The sequence below is a fragment of the Pyrgilauda ruficollis genome, unplaced genomic scaffold (genome assembly GCF_017590135.1).
Source record: "Pyrgilauda ruficollis isolate IOZ18807 unplaced genomic scaffold, ASM1759013v1 scaffold202, whole genome shotgun sequence".
Lineage (NCBI taxonomy): Eukaryota > Metazoa > Chordata > Aves > Passeriformes > Passeridae > Pyrgilauda > Pyrgilauda ruficollis.
The window spans coordinates 340,787-360,268 of record NW_024519430.1 but is presented as its reverse complement, the minus strand read 5'-3'; the positions used below and the strand labels follow the sequence as shown (position 1 = coordinate 360,268).

Here is a 19,482-nt window from a genome sequence, read left to right as displayed (position 1 = left end):
TTTGCATTTCTCTTCATTGAAGCCATATCCTTAACCTCTTGTACAGCGTTCACCTCTGAAACATTACATGTACTAGTATTTAAGTCAAATAGCACATATACATAGCTGCCAAAGTTTTTGTACCGAATTATATGTGACATTGCTTATATTTATTATTTTCAAGAGATACTGGGGAACAGAAATAAAGCCATTCCCGTGGAATATTGAAAAGGCTTTCTTTTAGTGATATACCAATCAGTACCTTCTCTTTGAAGATGGAAAGTTGATTTTCTATAAATTCCAAACAGAGCTGTCAACTGCAAATAAAGTAAATATTAGCTACTTAGGTAAATGTAGTCATTGTCAGCTACAGTGGATTGTACATTAGTATTTACATGGGATGTCAAGTGAAGAGTTACAGTGGGCTTTTTCCAAACAGAAGAAAAGGACACTTTGGAGCACAACTTTTGGGAAGAAATCCAAATAATAGCATAAAAAGCAGCAGAGAGAAATGGACTACACATTTCAGAGCTACATTTAAAATCTTGCAGGTTTCGGTATAAAACCTATATATGAAAACTGTTTCACACTGAAAGCTACCCTAAGATGGTAAGGTAGCCCAGTCTTATGGGCCTGAAGTACTACAGGAAGGATAACCACACCTAAGTACATTAAATAGCTCTTAAAGCCATAAGATCTTAAATAATAACATTAACAATAACATTAACAATAGCATGAACCACCTCTGATGTACTGGACTTTCAATATTTTATCACAGAGCATGCCCATATGCATGTTGAAGTTTCCCTCAAAAGGAATTATTCAAGTTAATGTAATTACAAATTACAATTAATGTATAAGTGGAAAAAACCCCAAACCTGTTATCCTTCATCATAACATAGTTGCCTTCCATCATTCTACCAAAAGCTGCTGCTTTTTCTATCTATGCATAGCTACACCAGGACTTTCATTGCTTTTAAATCCCCCCATTTACTCAAGAGCCTTGAAGAAGGCCCAGCCTTTGCTAACCAAAGTAATTATTGTAGTGAAAACTAAGTAGATCTTACATGCACAGGAAGTTGATGTCTCTTAGTGCATGTGTGTGTATGAAGTTCTCAGGCAACCTGCAGTCAGACCCACAGAACAGCACTGACAGAGGCAATGACAGCCTCTCTCTTTGCCACCCTATGCAAAACATCAGTAGACCACAGAAACTCTCCACTGACTAATTCATTAACAGTCACCTGGTGAAGCTTTTTAAGTAGAGCACAGGAGTCTTTCATCCTTGGCACTACTGAAATTTTAGTGCTGCAACTACTTCAGTCTCGGTAAAACTAAAATGATTGAAACTCAGAAGTGCCTTTCAGAATATTAATGAAAAGAAAAGTGAGTTTGCAGTGGTGTATCTACCACTTGCCATGGTATATTCTCATTTCCAGCACAATCATTCCCAAGAGGTGAGGCACAGCATCATCCTGGATGAGGTTCCAAGTGAAAGAGACTCATCACCCACTCTCTTTTGGTTGTGAGTGCAGGCTGCATGATGGGGCCAGAACTGCTGCAAGGACACAGAAAGCGCACCTGAGAAGGGGCAGAAACACCTTCTACTGAGGTCCCTGTTTCCTCAGTCACCCGAGGCTCCTAAGCCCATAGCTGAAGGGAACAGACAGAGGAGCACATTCAGACTAAAGCAGTGCCTGACAAATCTCCAAGCACCTTTCACCATCATTATTCGGGCTCCCCATGTAACTCTCTTGGGGTTGAGCAGCAGAAACAAACAACATTCCTCTACAAGAAATTTGCTAAGTAGAAGGAAGAGAACAATAGGACCACTACACAGGAACAAGCATCACTATTCCTGAATCAATCACCATCATTTAAGCACACAGATGGTACAACAAAATTCTTACTTGCAGAAGTGGTGAGCAAAGAATCTACTGCAGAGCAGCAGGCAGATGCAGTTTGTTTTCCAAGTACTCTGACTTCCACTTAAGTATTTGCATTTAACAAGAATAACTGTGCCTACCCAAGCAATCACTTGAATGAATTGAAGACAGCTTTCTAACTAGCAATTCCTTTCTCACCATCAGTCAGTGAAGTAAAAAACCCAGGCTGCAGACAGTTTTTAAAGCTCAATTTATTAAATTTTAGGGAAATTTATGTTATATGAAAGCACATTTTCCATTATTTCTGCTGTGTACCAAGATTTGCTCATTCTATTAAGGGCAAAATTTCTCAAATGTTAACAAAAAAAAGTGCTCTACAGTGAAAAATTCCCTTCTGTCATTTTTGAAGAAATCAGGTTTTATGTTAAATATACTTCAGGTGCAAAACAAATCAGCTTTGTTTCATAATGACTGTAATGGTAGTCTAAGCTGAAAAGCACTCTGTATGGCGGTGAAAGAACACTGACCTCTCTGCAGATTTTCAGACTTGAAAGTCAGAAAATACTGATTTCAGTATTTATATAATTGGAAATGGGGAAAGTTGGGGCTGGTGCTGGTGTAAAATCAGTGAACATCCATCCCATTAGTCATCCCAACCCTATCAGAGTCTAATCCTATGAAACCCAGAGGCAAAAGTCTTCATGGCCAACTGATAATTTTCGTACTTCGTTTTATCTTTCAAGGTAATTTAAACTACTTCAGTAGAGAGTCTGGCACATGAGAATTTTATGAAAGAAAGGCATGCTCAAAGCATGTATTTTGTATTGGAGTTTGAATGGGAATCATTGACAGGATGACATATCCCTGTCACAACACAGCAGGGCAAATTCTCATAGGATTCCCAGTTCAAGGCAGAGCCCTAAATGAAGGCTGACACTCCACAATAAATCAACAGTTTCTGTGCATCATAATGCTCATTTCATTCTCCAGTCTTCCCTTCAATTTTTTGAGGCCAGTTCGTTTGAGATGAATAACACTTTCAGAGTCCATGAAAATGTTCATTTTTGAATGACTGAGGGATCAGGTTGAACATTGTTACTTCCAAACACCAGAAGTTTCTGACACAAAATAAGGCTGTGGAAAAGGCCAAATCAGAGATAACAGTCTTCTGCATTTTCTTTGAAAAACTAAAAGTAAGGAAGAATGTTCTCACTTAGCTTTCCTCTTTCTACTACTCAGAGAAACACAGTGTGGCAACAGGGGAAGAAAGGAAGTTTTATCCTCTCATGTTATTAGAAGGGTAACCCCAAGAAGGCACACAAAAAGAGTTTAGCTGGAGAAAGTGAGAAATTGACAAACAACCTGTAGCCACAACTAGATATTTGCAAGCCATAATGGATGGCGGCTGTTGGCAGAAGTTTGACCATTTGAGAATAAGAGATGTGGAGTCAGCATGAAAGAAAGAGCAGATTCAACACATCACTTCTGAGCACCTCTGTGGGAAAGGACACCACCAGCTGGGGTGCTGACAGTGCCTCAGAAATTTTGGATGCTTGGAGCATCTCAGGTGTGGGGAAGCGCAGAAGAGAAAGGCTTCTCTGCACAGCTGCTGGAGCTTGACACACCTTCAGACTTCTTCACCTGATGAGGTACAGAAGAAACCTGTGCAGCCACAGTGCCCCTGTGGCCAAGAGCACTGGCAGCACGCCAGGTGAGTTACCTTGGCTACCCGGGCCCCTGAGCTGGAAGACAGATATATGAAGCAGAATGAATTCCCCAGAATCCAAGAGGAAACGGTCAGCAACACAGTGTTTCAAAGACATTGAGACACATTTCCTGAGGTCATGGTTTGATGGTGAATGTTACAGCGTTAGGTTTATGGTTGGATCATATTGAGGCTTTTTTCCACCCTAAATAATTGCATTATTTGATGTAAGCATTTTATCATCTCTATTGGGCCTCAAGAACTATTATGACCAACAGCTTTCAACCATCTTTGGAGAGATTTTTTAACATAAATTCAGAATGCTGTGTTGTCCATCACTGATAGAAGATGGAACAAACACTTCCAAAAAAAAGGGTTACATTAGGCTTCTAAATACCTACCACTCATTTAATCTCCTTCAGTGCACCCTCTTTGGTGGTTCCCATTCACCTGACATCAAAAGGAATCACAAAAATCGCTACACATTAAAAGCTTACCACTTACCTTCCCATCCATCTAAGGTTGCACCTACAAGTGTGTGCACACGTTTGAATTCATGGCATCTACATGAATTATAGAGCATTCACAACAGCATGTTATTGCTTCAGGGACAATGATAAGCATGATTAGTTTTAGTCAAATGTTTTCCTCCTAGCAGTTAAACAAAATGGAGATTTCCTACAACAAAACTGATGCTGTAATGTAAGGTCACAGATGAATGCAGAGACAATGGAAGCTGACAGAAAGGACCAACCAGCCAAGGAGCCATCATTCAGATTATTGAGTAGTAGATATTGAAACACCCTTACATAGCTTTGTCAGGCACTCATTTAGGCACATATTTCACTGTCCAATTAGGACAATACATTTTCCAGCCTATTCCAGCCACATGTATTTCTCTTACAAACTATAAGAAAAAAATGTTATATAAATATATTCCAGAAGCACTGAAAAACACCAATTTGATACAAGACTCATAACATTCATTCACAATTTCTATACCAAAAACTATGCCAATAACACAAAGTAAATTTTCTCTGTCTGCCTATTAGGCTGGAACTCAACTTCTATCCCTCAGCTTCCCAAAATGATCTGTCCATTGCACAATTCATCAAAGAGAAAAATGAACTTATTTGGCACTGCATGGGGATTCAGAATAATTTAATAAAATTTTTGCTTATATTTAGTCATGCACATTTCTCTTTTGCTGGATGTAAAGGGCCATGTGGTCAAACATAAAAAATAGTGAAAATATGTGAAGACCTTCACCTTACCCCAACTGTGTTAAGGCATAGTAAAAGAAAGGTGTAGGATAAAGCCTTGCAAGGATGAGCAGAAGCTTCTGCAGCTTCACTCTTCTCTAAGATCTACTGTTAATGGGCATTTGCATCAAATGACAGGAGAGTAACATCTTAACTGTTTTTTACCAAATGGAAAACATTCTGTGTTGAAGATGATCTCTTCAGCAAGTACAGAATGGCCACAATACATAGAAAAGTGGCTGCAACATTATTATAAAATTTTAACTCTGCAAAGATTTTGTGTCTACTGAACAGCCTATGGTAAATCTGATATTTTCCAATGTTAGAATTTTTCTTTACTCAGAAGATACACAGAAAAAAGAAAAGGTCTTCAAAGCTCACATAAATAGAGAGAGTGTAGAGGCAAAAAACATGGGAAAAACAGATAAAATGACCAATAGCACATTATGGGCAGTGGATGAGAGCCAGTTAATTTATTAACTTGTACTCATAGATGAGATAGCTTAAATAAAAGTGATATCTAAACTCTGGTACAACACTGACTTAGCCATTTTAGACTGAAACAGAACAAATGTGACAACAATTTTAAAAAATGTTAATCAGAGGGAACTGAAGGACTGTACTGTTGCTCTATATGGCTGAAGTAATTTAAAGCTCTAACACTATGAACTATGGATATATGGATACATATATGAGCCCGGGGAAGAATTCATGTGGCTTCTGTAAAGAGAAGCTGTTAAAACCACAGAACTTCTCTGAAAGATTCAGCAAGATTTTTAATATAAAGTAGGTTTGATTGATTTTGATACTTGGGTTTTCAGAAGTTACTTGACAAGGTTCCTCAAAACAGGTACTTGAATAAAGCATTCATGAATTAGTAGTTGGTTAAGACATACAGAACAGAGAAGGAAAAAAATTTTCGTTTCACAGTGCAGTGGGGTCATCAATAAGTCTAATTGACCTGAGCTGGTGTCTGCTACCCAGGGAGCTGAGATGAGAAATGAGAATGAAAATAGCTGGTTGGGAATTTTTTATAATCCAATTTCTCCATAATAAGTCTGTGCACAGCTGCAACAGGTATGTACTGAGATTAAGTTATGGCATATTAAACGGCAGAGAAAATTCCCTGTAAATAAATACTAAATTATAAATATTACATGCAATCCTAATTTCCTATATTAAACAAAATAATTGTCCTGTCATCACAAGAAAAGACATCTTGATATATAGTCAAAAATTACACAAATCAAGCCCTTAACTAAGGAGAAAAAAAAAAGACAACCCAAAACCCAACAACTGTTAAGAGGTATTCAGTATTAGCCCATGTATAATTTCACTGGGTGAATGTTTCCCCTGGTTTATCTCCATCTATTCAAAGCTCTGCTGGACACACTGCTGGGAAACCTCCTCTAAACTTTGTTAAGCAGGGAGGTTGGACTGGATGGTCTTAATAAGTCTCTGCCAAGTCCACCCGTTCTGTGATTCTGTGTTACCTCTCAAGAACTGCATGCAAATTTACATGACTGTTTTGGTATGAGGAACAGAGCTGAAGGTTCAGATTTAGGTTCAGATTTCTGGAGGCTGAAGAGCTGCTCTGAGCAAGCATCAAAGGATAGATGTTCTTGCACCCCCTCTTCTAGGCATATGCTTCTCACTACTGATGGGAGACAGGATATGAGCCCTAACAGGTCTTTGATCTGACCCAGCACCACCGTTCTTACACTATAAAGACTCAAATTACTTAGGATGACCAGTTCATTTTAGATTGTATTGCAAATATATATGTATGTATGCATTAATCAGTAGACTCTGAAATGGCTGAAAGTTCTGGAAACAAATACTGAATATTTCCAAACAAGATGTCTTCACAAGCAAAATGGGAGAGCACATTCATGGTATCATTAGAGTTGATTCTTTCTGGAAGGCAAATTTAAGTTTCCTTTAAACACTAAAACACGCATACCCAGTGCACTGCATACCCATCTCTGAGAGCAACCACTGCAGTTTAGGTACATTTTCCACTAGCCAGGCATTAAGGATGTAGGAGAGTACATCGGCCCCCAAAGACATTTTGATTTCAATTTGAGATAAGAATGTGACTAGGAGAATCTGGGTGATCCTTTGGTGGTGTTAACAGATCAATACTGAACTTACTGCTACCAACAAGAGGACACTGAAAATCAATTCAGTTATTCAGAAGATAACTGAGAACTCTCCTGAGTCATCGAGACAGCTCCTGGTAACATGGGCAACCATGTCATACAGTCTCTTCTGCAAAACTATCACATACCAATTTTAGGCACAATGCTGGTCTGTCTTGCTCATATTTAAAAGGTTGTTACAGAAGTACAGATGGTTACAGACTTTCTTCTAAATTAAAACTTTTATTGTGATCATGGTCAAGATGGTTCTCTTCTCCCTTTCATGTAAGGAGTCCTTAAATTTAAGTGAATTATTCTAACTCACAGATGTGGTCCTCTGTTGAAGAACTACCATAACCAACTACCTGAGAGTATGGAAACCCAATTCCTCCACAGTATATTTTCAGATGAAATGTTTACAAGTAAATTTAAAAGAGATTTTTCATAATATGTAGGAAGGCAATTATTTTATGTCAATGTAGCTGTCACTTTTCACAGCTGCAAGTACTAGGCTGGATGGATAAAAAATTAGGACCTATCAGGTTCCAGATAACTCACAGACCCACATAATTTTCAAATGCATGCAAAAATATTCTGTTTTGTTTGACAGATTTACTGGAGATGAGTCCTTCCACATTCAAGAGTCAATAAATTTATACACACTTAATCCTCATTTCAAAAAGAAGAGGCGGATTATACCTATCTGCATATTAAAACCTAATCTGCTGAAAAATCAAGTTTTCTGTCAGCTTCCTGACTAGCACACCAATTATATTACTTGGCATTCATCACAAGAAGACAGGTGTAGAATGACCAATTTTGCAGCTTCTGAAGTTGTGCCCATTAAATACGTGGAGATTATTTTTTCCACTTTGTGTAAATATGGTTGAGAGTGCATTTGAGTGTTTTCTCTTTCTAGAGAAAGCACTGGGAGCTGGGGAGAGGGAAGGTGAGAATAGACTCCCTTAGCTAAAGGAGCTAGGAATCACCGGAGGAAAATAAAAGAGATTCATCCTTGGTATGGGCAATACTGCAAGAATTCTGATTTGTTTCAGTTTCAGTTGGAGTGGAATAATAGTATAGAGGGGAATAATTTTATTAGCCATTTGCTTTTAGGATTTTGTTTCTCAGTCTCTTTGCCTTTGCATCTTACCTTCATCAAAACTTGTCAGAAACACATCACACATTACTTCAATGATTTTGCTTTTATCTGACATGCATGTTTGGGCACTACGTCTTTGGTTAGTTCTACATCTTATTTAATATTTGAATTATATCCTTTGGCATAAACTTTGGAGTATGCTGATTCAGTTTGCTGATGACAAATTGGGGAGGCAATGGCAGTGCATCAAAGAGCTATAATAACAGAAAGAGAAAGCCTGTACTTACTACCTGGGCAGTAGGATCAAGAGAAAAGGGATAAAATTTAGCTGCATTAACTGCATGGTCACAAAGTACAGACAAATAACAAGAACACCACTATAAAATCTCATCAATTGCAAACAGAGAAGGAAAATGGAAAACATACAGTTTGGGCAACAAACAACCAGACAGCTGTAAGCCACCAAGAGAGCAGTTGTAAAAAAGGCAAATGTGACCCCACATCATCCCATTCAATGATGTTTATTGTTCTTATTAGAACTAATAAGTCTGAGAATTTTGTAACTGGAGGCAGTAGACAAACAGAGCTTCTGTAACCTCTCTATGTTCCAGCAGGGAAATAAACCACATGAATGCTGCACCACTTTTGGTGTAGCTTGTAGAACACAGTCCAAGCAAGAACCAAACACAGAAGACAAAAACAGTTAAGAGGGACCTGAAACAGAACTTTCACAAGGCACCATCACACAAGACATTAACTTCATACTTGCAATCTGGTTACTTTGAGTGAAGAATGTCTTTAATGAACACAAAACACAAAATGTGAAAATATTTGTAAATTTTAATTCAAAATTATTGAATAATTCCATGCTGTGAAACTGTCCCTTATCTACAATGCATAAGCACTTCAATTACTCAGTCTAACTCAAAACAAAGAGAAATGCCAAAATATTGAAATTTATCAAGGGATGAAAATTCCAGAGTCCTCAAATATGACAATTAACTATTACAAAGATAAGAATATGTGGATAAAACAAGCTTTAACAGGTATGGCTCTAAAGAACTACATATGGTCTGCTAATGGCCACATGCCATTGTGGATGACTAACTCATCTTGTTAATCATTATTATTCTATCTTAAGTCTGACTTAGAGCAAAACAGTAAAATGGTATTACTAGGTACTTGATACAGTTAAGACACATGGTTCATAAGAAGCACCATGGCAAATAACTTAAACATGCTATCTGGTATATATCTATTGTGTTAATTCACAAATAGCAAACATAACCAGTTCACAGAATAGAGACTGACAAGAGAAAGAAAGTAAGATTTGGAGGGCTATTTATGTGAGGAATAAATTTCACCAGTCCTAATTTAGACAGTAATTTGCAAGGGAAATGCATCTAATATGATTTTTCCATCACAAATGACATTTCATCTTTTCTGAAGAATGTGAAGAGGTTAAAATATTTTGGGTTTTTTTTTCTACTACGCAAGTGTAGCATGAACAATAAAAATAGGCTAGTATGGATCAAACCATTTGAAATCATTGTATATTTGCATGAGCTGGTGTAGTATAACTAGACAATCTGAATATTCAAATGGCAAAATGATACCATTGTGCTAAGGAGAAGGGGACCAAGAGTTTTTTGGTCATTTGAAATTAATGATTCTCTGAAAAGAATATTCTCTTTATGCTACTGCCAATCAAATCGATTCTCTGAACAACTTTTATAGTAATGAATAAAACTGCCTTTTGCACTCAGTTTTATTCCTGCTCCACTTATTTTTGAATACTTACAATATAAATTATGAAGAGAGATGGGATTTTAATTTAAACTCAAAAAATAATTTATGTGCATATTTATTATTGAGGTAATACAGAGATGGAGATGGGTTTCACCCCTAGGAGACAGAGAAAAAAACCTGCTCATGAATTTTAGGGTCTCTTTCTTTGCAGATTTTCCACTACATATTAACCCTATTTGGAATTGATTACTGATCTTACTTAGAATTCATCAGTTGCTAATTTTAGCTACTAAATTCTATTCTTGTTTACAGTTAAGACATTCTTGAATTAAAATGCTGTGAAGGGAGAAAAAGATACCAGTCTTCCTCCTCCCTGCACCAAACAGAATTAATTTATTATTGCCTTTTCAGTGTCATATGTGTTGCTCCAATATCATCAGTTACTCGTTGTTCTAGTAGCATTTTTTAAGACTAGAATTTGCCTTCCTCTTTCAACTCAAGTTAATCCTCTGACAGTTAGCTTGCAGACCAGTGAACAGTGTGCTCCACAAACATTTGCAGCTTCCATTGAAAAGGCTGCAAAGAATCCCCAGAAAAAAACAGACGGGTGAGAGGGAGAAGGGTTTATTAGCTTTCTTCCATGATCACTTGAAGCCTAAAGTCATTAAACCATGCCATCAGTCATTTCCTGAGGAGTCATCAGTACCTACACCTTAAAGTGTTGCTTCCCATTACAAAATCAGCTTTCACCCCTTTCCTTTTTAATTTTACTAAGCTAGTCAGCCAGAAAATCATGAGGGTTTGAAGAGAATGTAGAGAGAAGGATCACTCAAAGCAGGCAACTAAAAACATTCATGTACACGTATTCTACAGCTCTCAAACCATAGGTTATGATAATGATGTTGGAGTTCTCAGTATGTGTTGCATTCAGTTTTCACAAATCATTATTCCACAGCACAGGAAGCTGACAAACACATTCTCCATCAGGCAGACAAAAACCCAAACACCTGTAAGGCACTGTACATCAGATCAGAACTGTGATTCATTAAACTAGAAAGTATGTCAATAGGTTAAAAAAATAGATTTGAAAAAAATCTGTACTCATCTATGGCAGACTCTCTCAGGGCTTTATAAACCTTACCAAAACATCCATTTTCTCAGCAAAAATCTAAAATTATGTAATACCACCACTTTAATATAAAACAATCAAAGTGTGTCAAAAGCATTGAATTTTTTTCTGGTCCAAAGCATGTTCTAAAAATACTCTTGTTGATTCACAACTTTAGGCTGGTGCAGGACACCTAATATGTCAGAAAACAGCATACACTGTCCTGTATTTAGAGAGAATCTGAAAGCGATATGTCCTCAAGTTTGAATAAAATTCAAACAACTAATCACCAAAAATCATAATAGCTAAATATCTTACTATCAAGTGAAAACTGCACAACTTATGTCCAGCCTTCCATAGAAGGGTACAGAAGTCCAATCATTTCAACACGGTGTGTTTAATTTTTTTACAGCTAAGTATCAAGTAAAATCACATACCACATCCTTTGGCACTGTTAGTGTGACTCTGTTAACAAGATCTATTTAGAGAAAATCAATATGAACATTATTTCAGAAGTACTTAAAGATAATACCAGTGGCAGCTGATCTGATTGACTGTCCCTCCCAGTCACCTCAGTACAAAAAGATAAAAACAAGACATTTTAAAAATTTTTTAAATTGCATTCCATTCTGTTAAAGTCTGTTGTGCAGTCAGGGTTGTCTTCATTAATGAAATCACACTAAGTTGACTATATTAAGATGCAGTATCAGTACCCACAGACAGTGAACCTGGTAGACATGGATATGCTTTAAAGATCAAAAGACTGAAAATAAGTAAACATATTGGTGTGTTCATAATCATCTTAGTTGAGAGGAAAATATGAATACTTGCAAGAAGGAAAAATTATTGTGGGGAAAGGTATGGAGAGGAACACATACATGACCCTGTTTTAGAATTGACAGCTATTCCTTAAATCCAAGCAAGTTGGTTTTGGTTTTTCTTCACAATGCCTGGAGACAGGCCAGAGGAGAGATGCATCACATTTCTCTGGTGAGGAGGGTCTGGGGAAGAGAACTGTGGAGATTACATCAGTTCTAAGATAAAGTTGGAGTTCTGGCATCTTATCTATGGCATATGGATGCTCACAGCAAGGTATGCTTTGGAACACAGACTATACATTTGTTGAAGGGCATAAAATTTAGTGTTTTGTTTTTCAGGCCGTGATTTATGACTCTTGGACTTGCTTTTACGTTATCCCCCACAAAATGCCATGGTATATAGATAGTAAACTGTCAAAGGGCAGCATGCTTTATAATTATTTTTGTTCCTCAAGAGGGCTCCCATTTCCTTCTCTATTACATTTTGTGTGCTTTATCTCTATCACAGATAACCACATAAATGAAAGGAGGCAAACTTATAATCTGCAGCTCCACGTTGTTCAAGCCATTACTTGTGTCTGAACCAAATCCACTTTGGTGGATTCTCTCCTCTTGTTGCCTGAAGATCAAATTCAAATTCAAAATCAATCACTCAATGCTACACATTGAGTGGTCACTTTCAAAGTCATATTGTTACAGGGTCTCCTAGTTTAGAATTACTTTGGAGTAAAACTCTAAGAAGTAACACCTCGTCAATCTATCCATGGGGCAACAGAAGCAAATATTGATGGGCCCCAATTGTCCATGTGTTTTAACAGAGAGTAACCTATTGATGGTAATGACACTGACAATGCAACGCCAAACAAAGCATCACTAACACCAAAATGTAAATACAATTTCCAGCATATCATTGAATAGTTGTAAAATGTGTCATTCTTACCCTTTTTTTTTAATGGAAGTACAGAAATTAAAAATATCAGAAAATACATTAGACAAAACAAGAACAAAAAGCAGCACCAACATTTGGAAATAAATGGTTTCCCTTTCTCAGAATTATCATCCCTGTACTGGAAAAAGAATATTCCTTGTGAAATTAATAATTGTTCATATAATAAAGGCTTGCTTCTTGTGAACAGAGGAAGTATGGTAAGAATGTCTAAGTAAATAAACAAAGAGCAAATAAATATGCAAGTTTCTATGTTTAAATTCTGCTTCATTTTGAAAGCACAGGGAAGTACATGTTCTTTATGGTTGCACAATCTGAACTCCTACTAATGGCTCATTCATATTGCATATATATATAGATGAAAATATTCAAACCTCTGCAGGTTTTTCCACACAATGTGCCAGTCAGAAGATTGCTTTCCCAAAGCCCAGTCAATATTGTGGATAACAGAAGAATTGTTCTCATCTACTTCCATAAAGCTGGCTCAATTTGTTACACTTTAAACAAAACAAGGTCTGGGAATGACTATTTTTTAAAATTTCCTCGTTTAATTTTTCAGACAATATTCAGGAAAATAAAACTTCTTTGATCTTAGTGACTAAAGAGGATAGTTAGCCCTTTCTAGCAAGTACTTGAACTTCCACAGATGGGGCACAGGCTACTGCAAACTGCTGAGTATTTTTTCACTGATTTTTTTCATAACTGCTAGTCTTTTTTAAATGTGGCTATTTACTATGTTAGCAAGCATTTAAGCATCTCTTACTGGAAGAATTCTGCCTATGAAACTGTGTCTATTACAATCCCGTACACAACAGTGTGCACACTTGCACACACAAAAAGATACTCAGCGGAATGAACACGTAATATGCTTCTGATACCACAGAACTTCAGTAAATTTACCTGCTTTCCACCCAGAATCACAAAGGCTTATTCCACAACCACTCTCTTTCAATTGCTCTTGAAAATACTTATTTGATTTCAGATTTTCTCTCTTCAGCAACACTTGGACTTTGAGAGTCCTGGTAGGTCCCTGCCAATTCAAGATATTCTATGATTCTCTCTGTAATATGCTAAAAGAATGACTTTGTTACATCTTACCTCTTGCAGTTAAATGCGATGTTTTTCAAGCATGACAATTCTTGTAGTAACACAAATTATATGATTATCACTCTTAAAACCAATCTGTGTAAAAAACTTTTTTGGTATTCTTAAGAGTACTTACTTCAAGAGCTATTCATTTTCTCCACTAGAAATATATTTTTTCAAATCAGAAAACATTCTCTAAACCAGTGACATAAATGCATGGTGGCTGACAGAAAAAAAAAAAAAACCTTGAAAATCAAGAAATAACTGTTCTCTATCATATTTTTTCATTATTAATAGCTCTTCTTTTAAGTATGAAAAAGCTGTCAAATTTACACAGAATTGATCACCTATGCATTTCAGGTATTATTTATGGAATAGTAAATTTTATTTCACTGCTTTTTCCACACAGCTTTTTACTTCTGAATCAACCAGTTGTTGAACTGAACCAGACAAAACTGGGAAAAAATCACACCCTGCACCAAGTAAAGAATTTTAGTTGTCAAAGCCTGGGCTATTCACTGCAAGTTCTGGTTTCTGGTACTCAAGTCAGAAACTTCACCCTGCCCACTCTATCTCCTATCCTCCCACCTCAAAGCAAGGCCCAGCCCCAAGAAGGTTCCCAAATGAGGCCTCAGACCCACCTCTTCAACAGCCTCCCCTATGGGCAGGAATTGTTTGAAGGAAAATGCTTCCTGCTTGCCTGAAGGTGTAAGGGTAACGAGCAAGTTACAGTTTGTGACACAGGCACATCTACACGAGCAGTTTCTACTCAAAGATAATTCTCATCATGATCCCTAAAAGGGCTCCACACTCTCACATTCAGACAGCTAGCATCACAGACATGTGCTGCCTGTCAGTTGCATCACTGCATCACTTTGGAAAATCCTCCGGTCCACTAAAAAAAAATTCACAAGCAAATGAGGAAGAATGTTATGAAGGTGGGACAGAACTAATTTAAATGCACCCTAAAGCACACTGAGAAAATGATTTTTCAAAATAAACAAGGCTGTAAAACAATTTACTCTTGAGATGAACAGAAAAAGGGACCTTTTTTTTTTTAATGAAGGGATGGAGGGTAAAATAATTGATACGCTTTCAAACAAAAAACTGTTTGAACTTCCAAGTGCAAAACAAATCCATTTCTATAAAATAATGCTTTTATCAGCTTGACAAAGAAGTTTTTGCTTTGTTAGCTTAAATGAGCTAACAAATAAGTTAGCTGATTTAATCTACTTCTGTCTGCCATTACAAAAGTACATGTTAGGATGACAGCTTTCATAAATAGGATTGACAGAGTAAGATGTCATTCTGCACACTGAAGTCTTGAGTTCAAACTGTACATTAGATTTAAACTTTCTCTGTGCTAAAAACTCAAGGACATAAACCACCATGATTCAGCTCACACTGTCAGTCCAAGCTAAGTTGCTGAGTACTGAGAGCCTTTCAGTCTCAGTCTTCAGCAAGGATCACACAGCTGAAAGACTGCCCATGCAGGACAAGGTAACCTTGGAAGAAAGAAAGCCCAAAGGATTGGACTGGAAATACTTTCATCTGCTTTTGACCATTTAATAGATTTGCAATCTGCCTACAATAATAACATTAGACAGTTTCAACTCAGTCATGTAGTTACTTAGGCAAGGAGGGTGCCTGTCAAGTAAAATTCCAACAAAGAAAATTTCCATTTTTTGTCCGGCCCGGCCCGGCCCGGCCCGGCGCCGCCTCACCGTCCCAGCTCGGACTCCAGCTCGAAGTAGTGAGCCAGAGTGTCCTTGTTGGAGCCATCGATCCAGTAGTCAGGCACGGCGGAGCCGGGGCGGCTGGCAGCCGAGGAGCCAGAGTTAGACAGTTTCAACTCAGTCATGTAGTTACTTAGGCAAGGAGGGTGCCTGTCAAGTAAAATTCCAACAAAGAAAATTTCCATTTTTTGTAATATTGCTTAGTATAAAAAAAAAAAAAGGAATTTCTTCTTCACTCAAACTGTATTATTCACTGTATTTAGACTAGCCCTGAATTCAAAAACTCTGTACCAAAAGATACAGCAAGGGTTATATAAGGCTGACAATACGTTTTAGTCCTTAAGGAAATACAAGTCGAGAGTACAACATTTTAAACATCTTTCTCCAAGGGAGTATGGAAAATAAGCTTTTAGATAAAATACACTCAGAACAAAATTCCAAACTCTACACCAACAATTGCAACCTGTAAAAGAAAGACATTTTTGAAATAAAAAAGACATTTTTTAAAGCACAAAATTTCACATTTACAGTATTTTGAGCTCCACTTATATACAAAAACCCTTGTAAAAAATGGACTAAGAGGAAGGTGAACTAATCAGGGCTTCAATGGAACATAAAAACAGAATAAAAGAATGAGACTAAAGGCCTATCTAGCCCAGAGTACGAACAGTGGCCAAACACAGATGCCTCAAGAAAAATGTAAGAATTGAGCAAAGTCCTATCAACACTGTCAGAGAATACCGTCAAAACTCTCAGGAACTTACAGTTCAATAGTTAGCATCTTCATGTTTAATCAGTCTTAGTGGATTTCCTGCATGTAAACTTGCCTAGTTGCCCATTAAGTCCATGTAACCCCTTAGCATTCATAGTATCCATGGCCAGGACTTCCAGTACACTGTGCTAAAGTGGCGTTACCTCCTGTCATTGAGTTTTGACTGGATGCCCCATTTTTTGACAGATACCCTCAAGAGCCTGCATGAAAGAAAAAAAAAACAACCAACAAGCACCTGTAATGAGATGCTCCATCATGCCATTTATTTTTCCAAACTAAACTTCATCTGCCATTTAAATGCCCCAACAGTAGAGTAAGTTGTTTCTTTCTGTAATTCTTCATAGGCAACACAACTTTAAAACCCTTGACAATTTACAAAGACCAGCAAATATTTCTGTTTGACCCCTCTATATGAACATGTTGAGCAGCACAGACATGTGAACTGATCCCTGTGGAACTCCATTGTTTAAAAACAACTTTTGACTCCCACCTAAGCTTAAAGGCATTTTATCATTCCTTCTAAGGGATCATCTCCCTCTTCTTCCATGACTCCTTAGCTAGTCATGCAAGCAAGAGTTACAGAGTAAGATGTCTTAGGGATATGTCAGATATATTTTGCATAAGGAGCACTCGTTCCAAATGGAAATTCCCATATTTGGCCACAGCTGTCCAAATATAGGTCTTTGGAGTCTGCCAAAAGACATCTTTCAATCCCTGTATTTGTTAAAGATAATTTAGCGCAATGTTTTCCACTGGTTATTTCAGTATATTACTTTATTTACTGCATCTAAAGGGATCACATAGCCACATTATTCAGCCTCACCTGACACATTTTCCCCAACACTAACCTAACTAAGCATGAATAATTTTGTTTTTGTAGACATACTCAAAACCATATCCAAAACTAAAAGTCTGGAGAGAGGTAACCCAAGACAAAGCAATACACTTCTATATTGCACTTGGGAACCAAGAGGGATTGTTGGCTCTTCCTTATAGACTTGCCAAGATAAACCCATCAGAGGGATTCTGAGACAACCAACAGCACTCTGAAAAGATCTCAAAGCTGACCTTGGGACCTAAGGACCAAGATCTCATTGCCATACCCTTTAGAGAAATTTCCTCTCAAAGCATGTACCCCTCCAAGTTCTTCTGTCCCTTCTCTACCTCTTAATCTTTGATTGACAATTGTTTTCTCCTGTACTGTTTTTGTTTTTGTTTTAGTTTTAAATCTTATCTCCTACCTCTACCCAGGAACAGACAGACCTAATGCTCACATCTCTACACCACTTGGGTGTGGTTCTCTTCCATATTCAAACCTTTTGTTAGTGTTTCAGCGTTTACTCTCTCACCTTGCAAGGTAGAAAAATCCATTGCATATCATCTTTACTCTGGTACTTTTACAGGCATTAAGTCTGCCTACCAAAATCTGGAGATTTCACATGTTGAAAACCCTTCCTTATGCAACAAACCCAAGATGTATCACCAATACATATTACACTTAAGCAAAGGCCACAGTCACTATCACAAATGGTGGGAGGATTCTAGACAGACCCCAGAGAAGAGTACTAATCCAGGTGACAGGGTCGGTATCAACTGCTGTAATTCACCAGCATTTTGTTTGGCTTCCTTTTTTGTCGACTCTAGACACACAACCAACACAGCAATATTTTCTGCTTCATATTTTTATGTTTCTGCACAGGGGTACAGTGAAGTCAAATATAAATATGATAAGGATACATAAAATCATACCTATTAAATCTGGCAAGGAATAGTAGCAATAGTGGGGGAAAAAAAGTAGCAGCAGATGCATAAGACCTAGGCAGAAAGTCAAGAATTATGCTATATTGTATTTCTATCACCTTTCCTGCCCCTATCAGTTAATGTACAGAAAGCACACATATGCTTTGTAGCAATAACTTTCCTTGCATGCTCTTTCTGGAAAAAGTATTCTATCAGGGCAACCATGTTATTATTTGCAAATTTCCCACATTTATTCAGCAGTTTTAATGCTCTATCATTGGCAAAACTAACAATTGCTATTTGCTACCTACTGACTTACACATTTAAGTAATGTACTGTGAACTTCAAAGACCCTGTAATTTTCCACTTTTTTGCACATTATTTTCTACCTGCAAATTCAACATGAACTAACAAATGCATTAAGAGGGCAAAAATTGCACATCAGATATAGCGGTTTTTACACCAGACTTCAGTTTTTAAGAACCTGAACACTTGGGACCTTTAAGTTGCTGGGCAGGACTATCACCAGGGCAGTAGTGCAAAAATTAATGAATGAAGATGCAGCAGCTCCCTCGCCTACACTGCACCCCGATGGGAAAGACCCTGCAGAGGCCTATTCAAGGAATCCTGCCTCGTGTGGGAGTTTTGTCAGCGCATGGTTCCCCTAATGGAGAGAACGGCGGAAGGTCTGGTGTGAAGGGATGCCGTGAATGAGGCGGCGTTTCGGCACTCCCGGAGTGATGCCCACCCTTCACCGACAGCGCGCGGGGACTGGCAGCACACGGGTACCCTGCCTAAAAGCCGTCCGCTCGGGCCAGCCTCCGCCGAGCGGGGAGATGCCTTCTCCCAGAAATCATTCCCTTCACCCGGGGATTTCTTGGCTTGGCTCCCGGGGAGCTGTGATTTTTCCTTCGAAAGCCTGCCCCTGGTGAAAGCCGCACGGTCTCCCGCTGCCGCTCACGCACGCCAAAGTTTTGCCGCTCTGGCCACAGCGACGCGGGCAGGGACACCCAGCCGCGGCCACCCCCCGCCCACCCGGCCCGGCCCGGCCCGGCCCGGCGCCGCCTCACCGTCCCAGCTCGGACTCCAGCTCGAAGTAGTGAGCCAGAGTGTCCTTGTTGGAGCCATCGATCCAGTAGTCAGGCACGGCGGAGCCGGGGCGGCTGGCAGCCGAGGAGCCAGAGGAAGAGGATGAGGAGGACGAGGAGGATGAGGAGGAGGAGGGCATGGTGACTTTCAGCATGCCGGGACGCCTGTCGGGGGCTGTCCTCTCCTCCGCGCCGGCTGCAGAACGCAGAGCGACAAGGCGGCGGCTACACCTCGCCTCCCTCCCTCTTTCTCTCCTTCCTCACTTATTTCCTTCCCTCCCTCCCTCCCTCTCCCCTCCCTTTCCCCTCCTCCTCCTTCCCCCCGCGCCGCCCTGGAGAGGCGGTGGCGGGTCCCCAGCCCGGC

The 19,482-nt window shown here is 38.6% G+C and overlaps 1 protein-coding gene across 1 annotated transcript in view; it reads right to left on the bottom strand.

Annotated features, from left to right (window-relative positions):
- The window catches only part of CAMK4 (calcium/calmodulin dependent protein kinase IV), a 138,579-nt gene extending 119,306 nt beyond the window's left edge, over positions 1-19,273 (bottom strand). The window contains exon 1 of the mRNA XM_041467198.1: positions 19,101-19,273. Within this exon, the coding sequence (XP_041323132.1) occupies positions 19,101-19,273 (173 nt within the window). The remainder of the gene's footprint in view (positions 1-19,100) is intronic.
- Between the last annotated feature and the right edge of the window lie 209 nt (positions 19,274-19,482).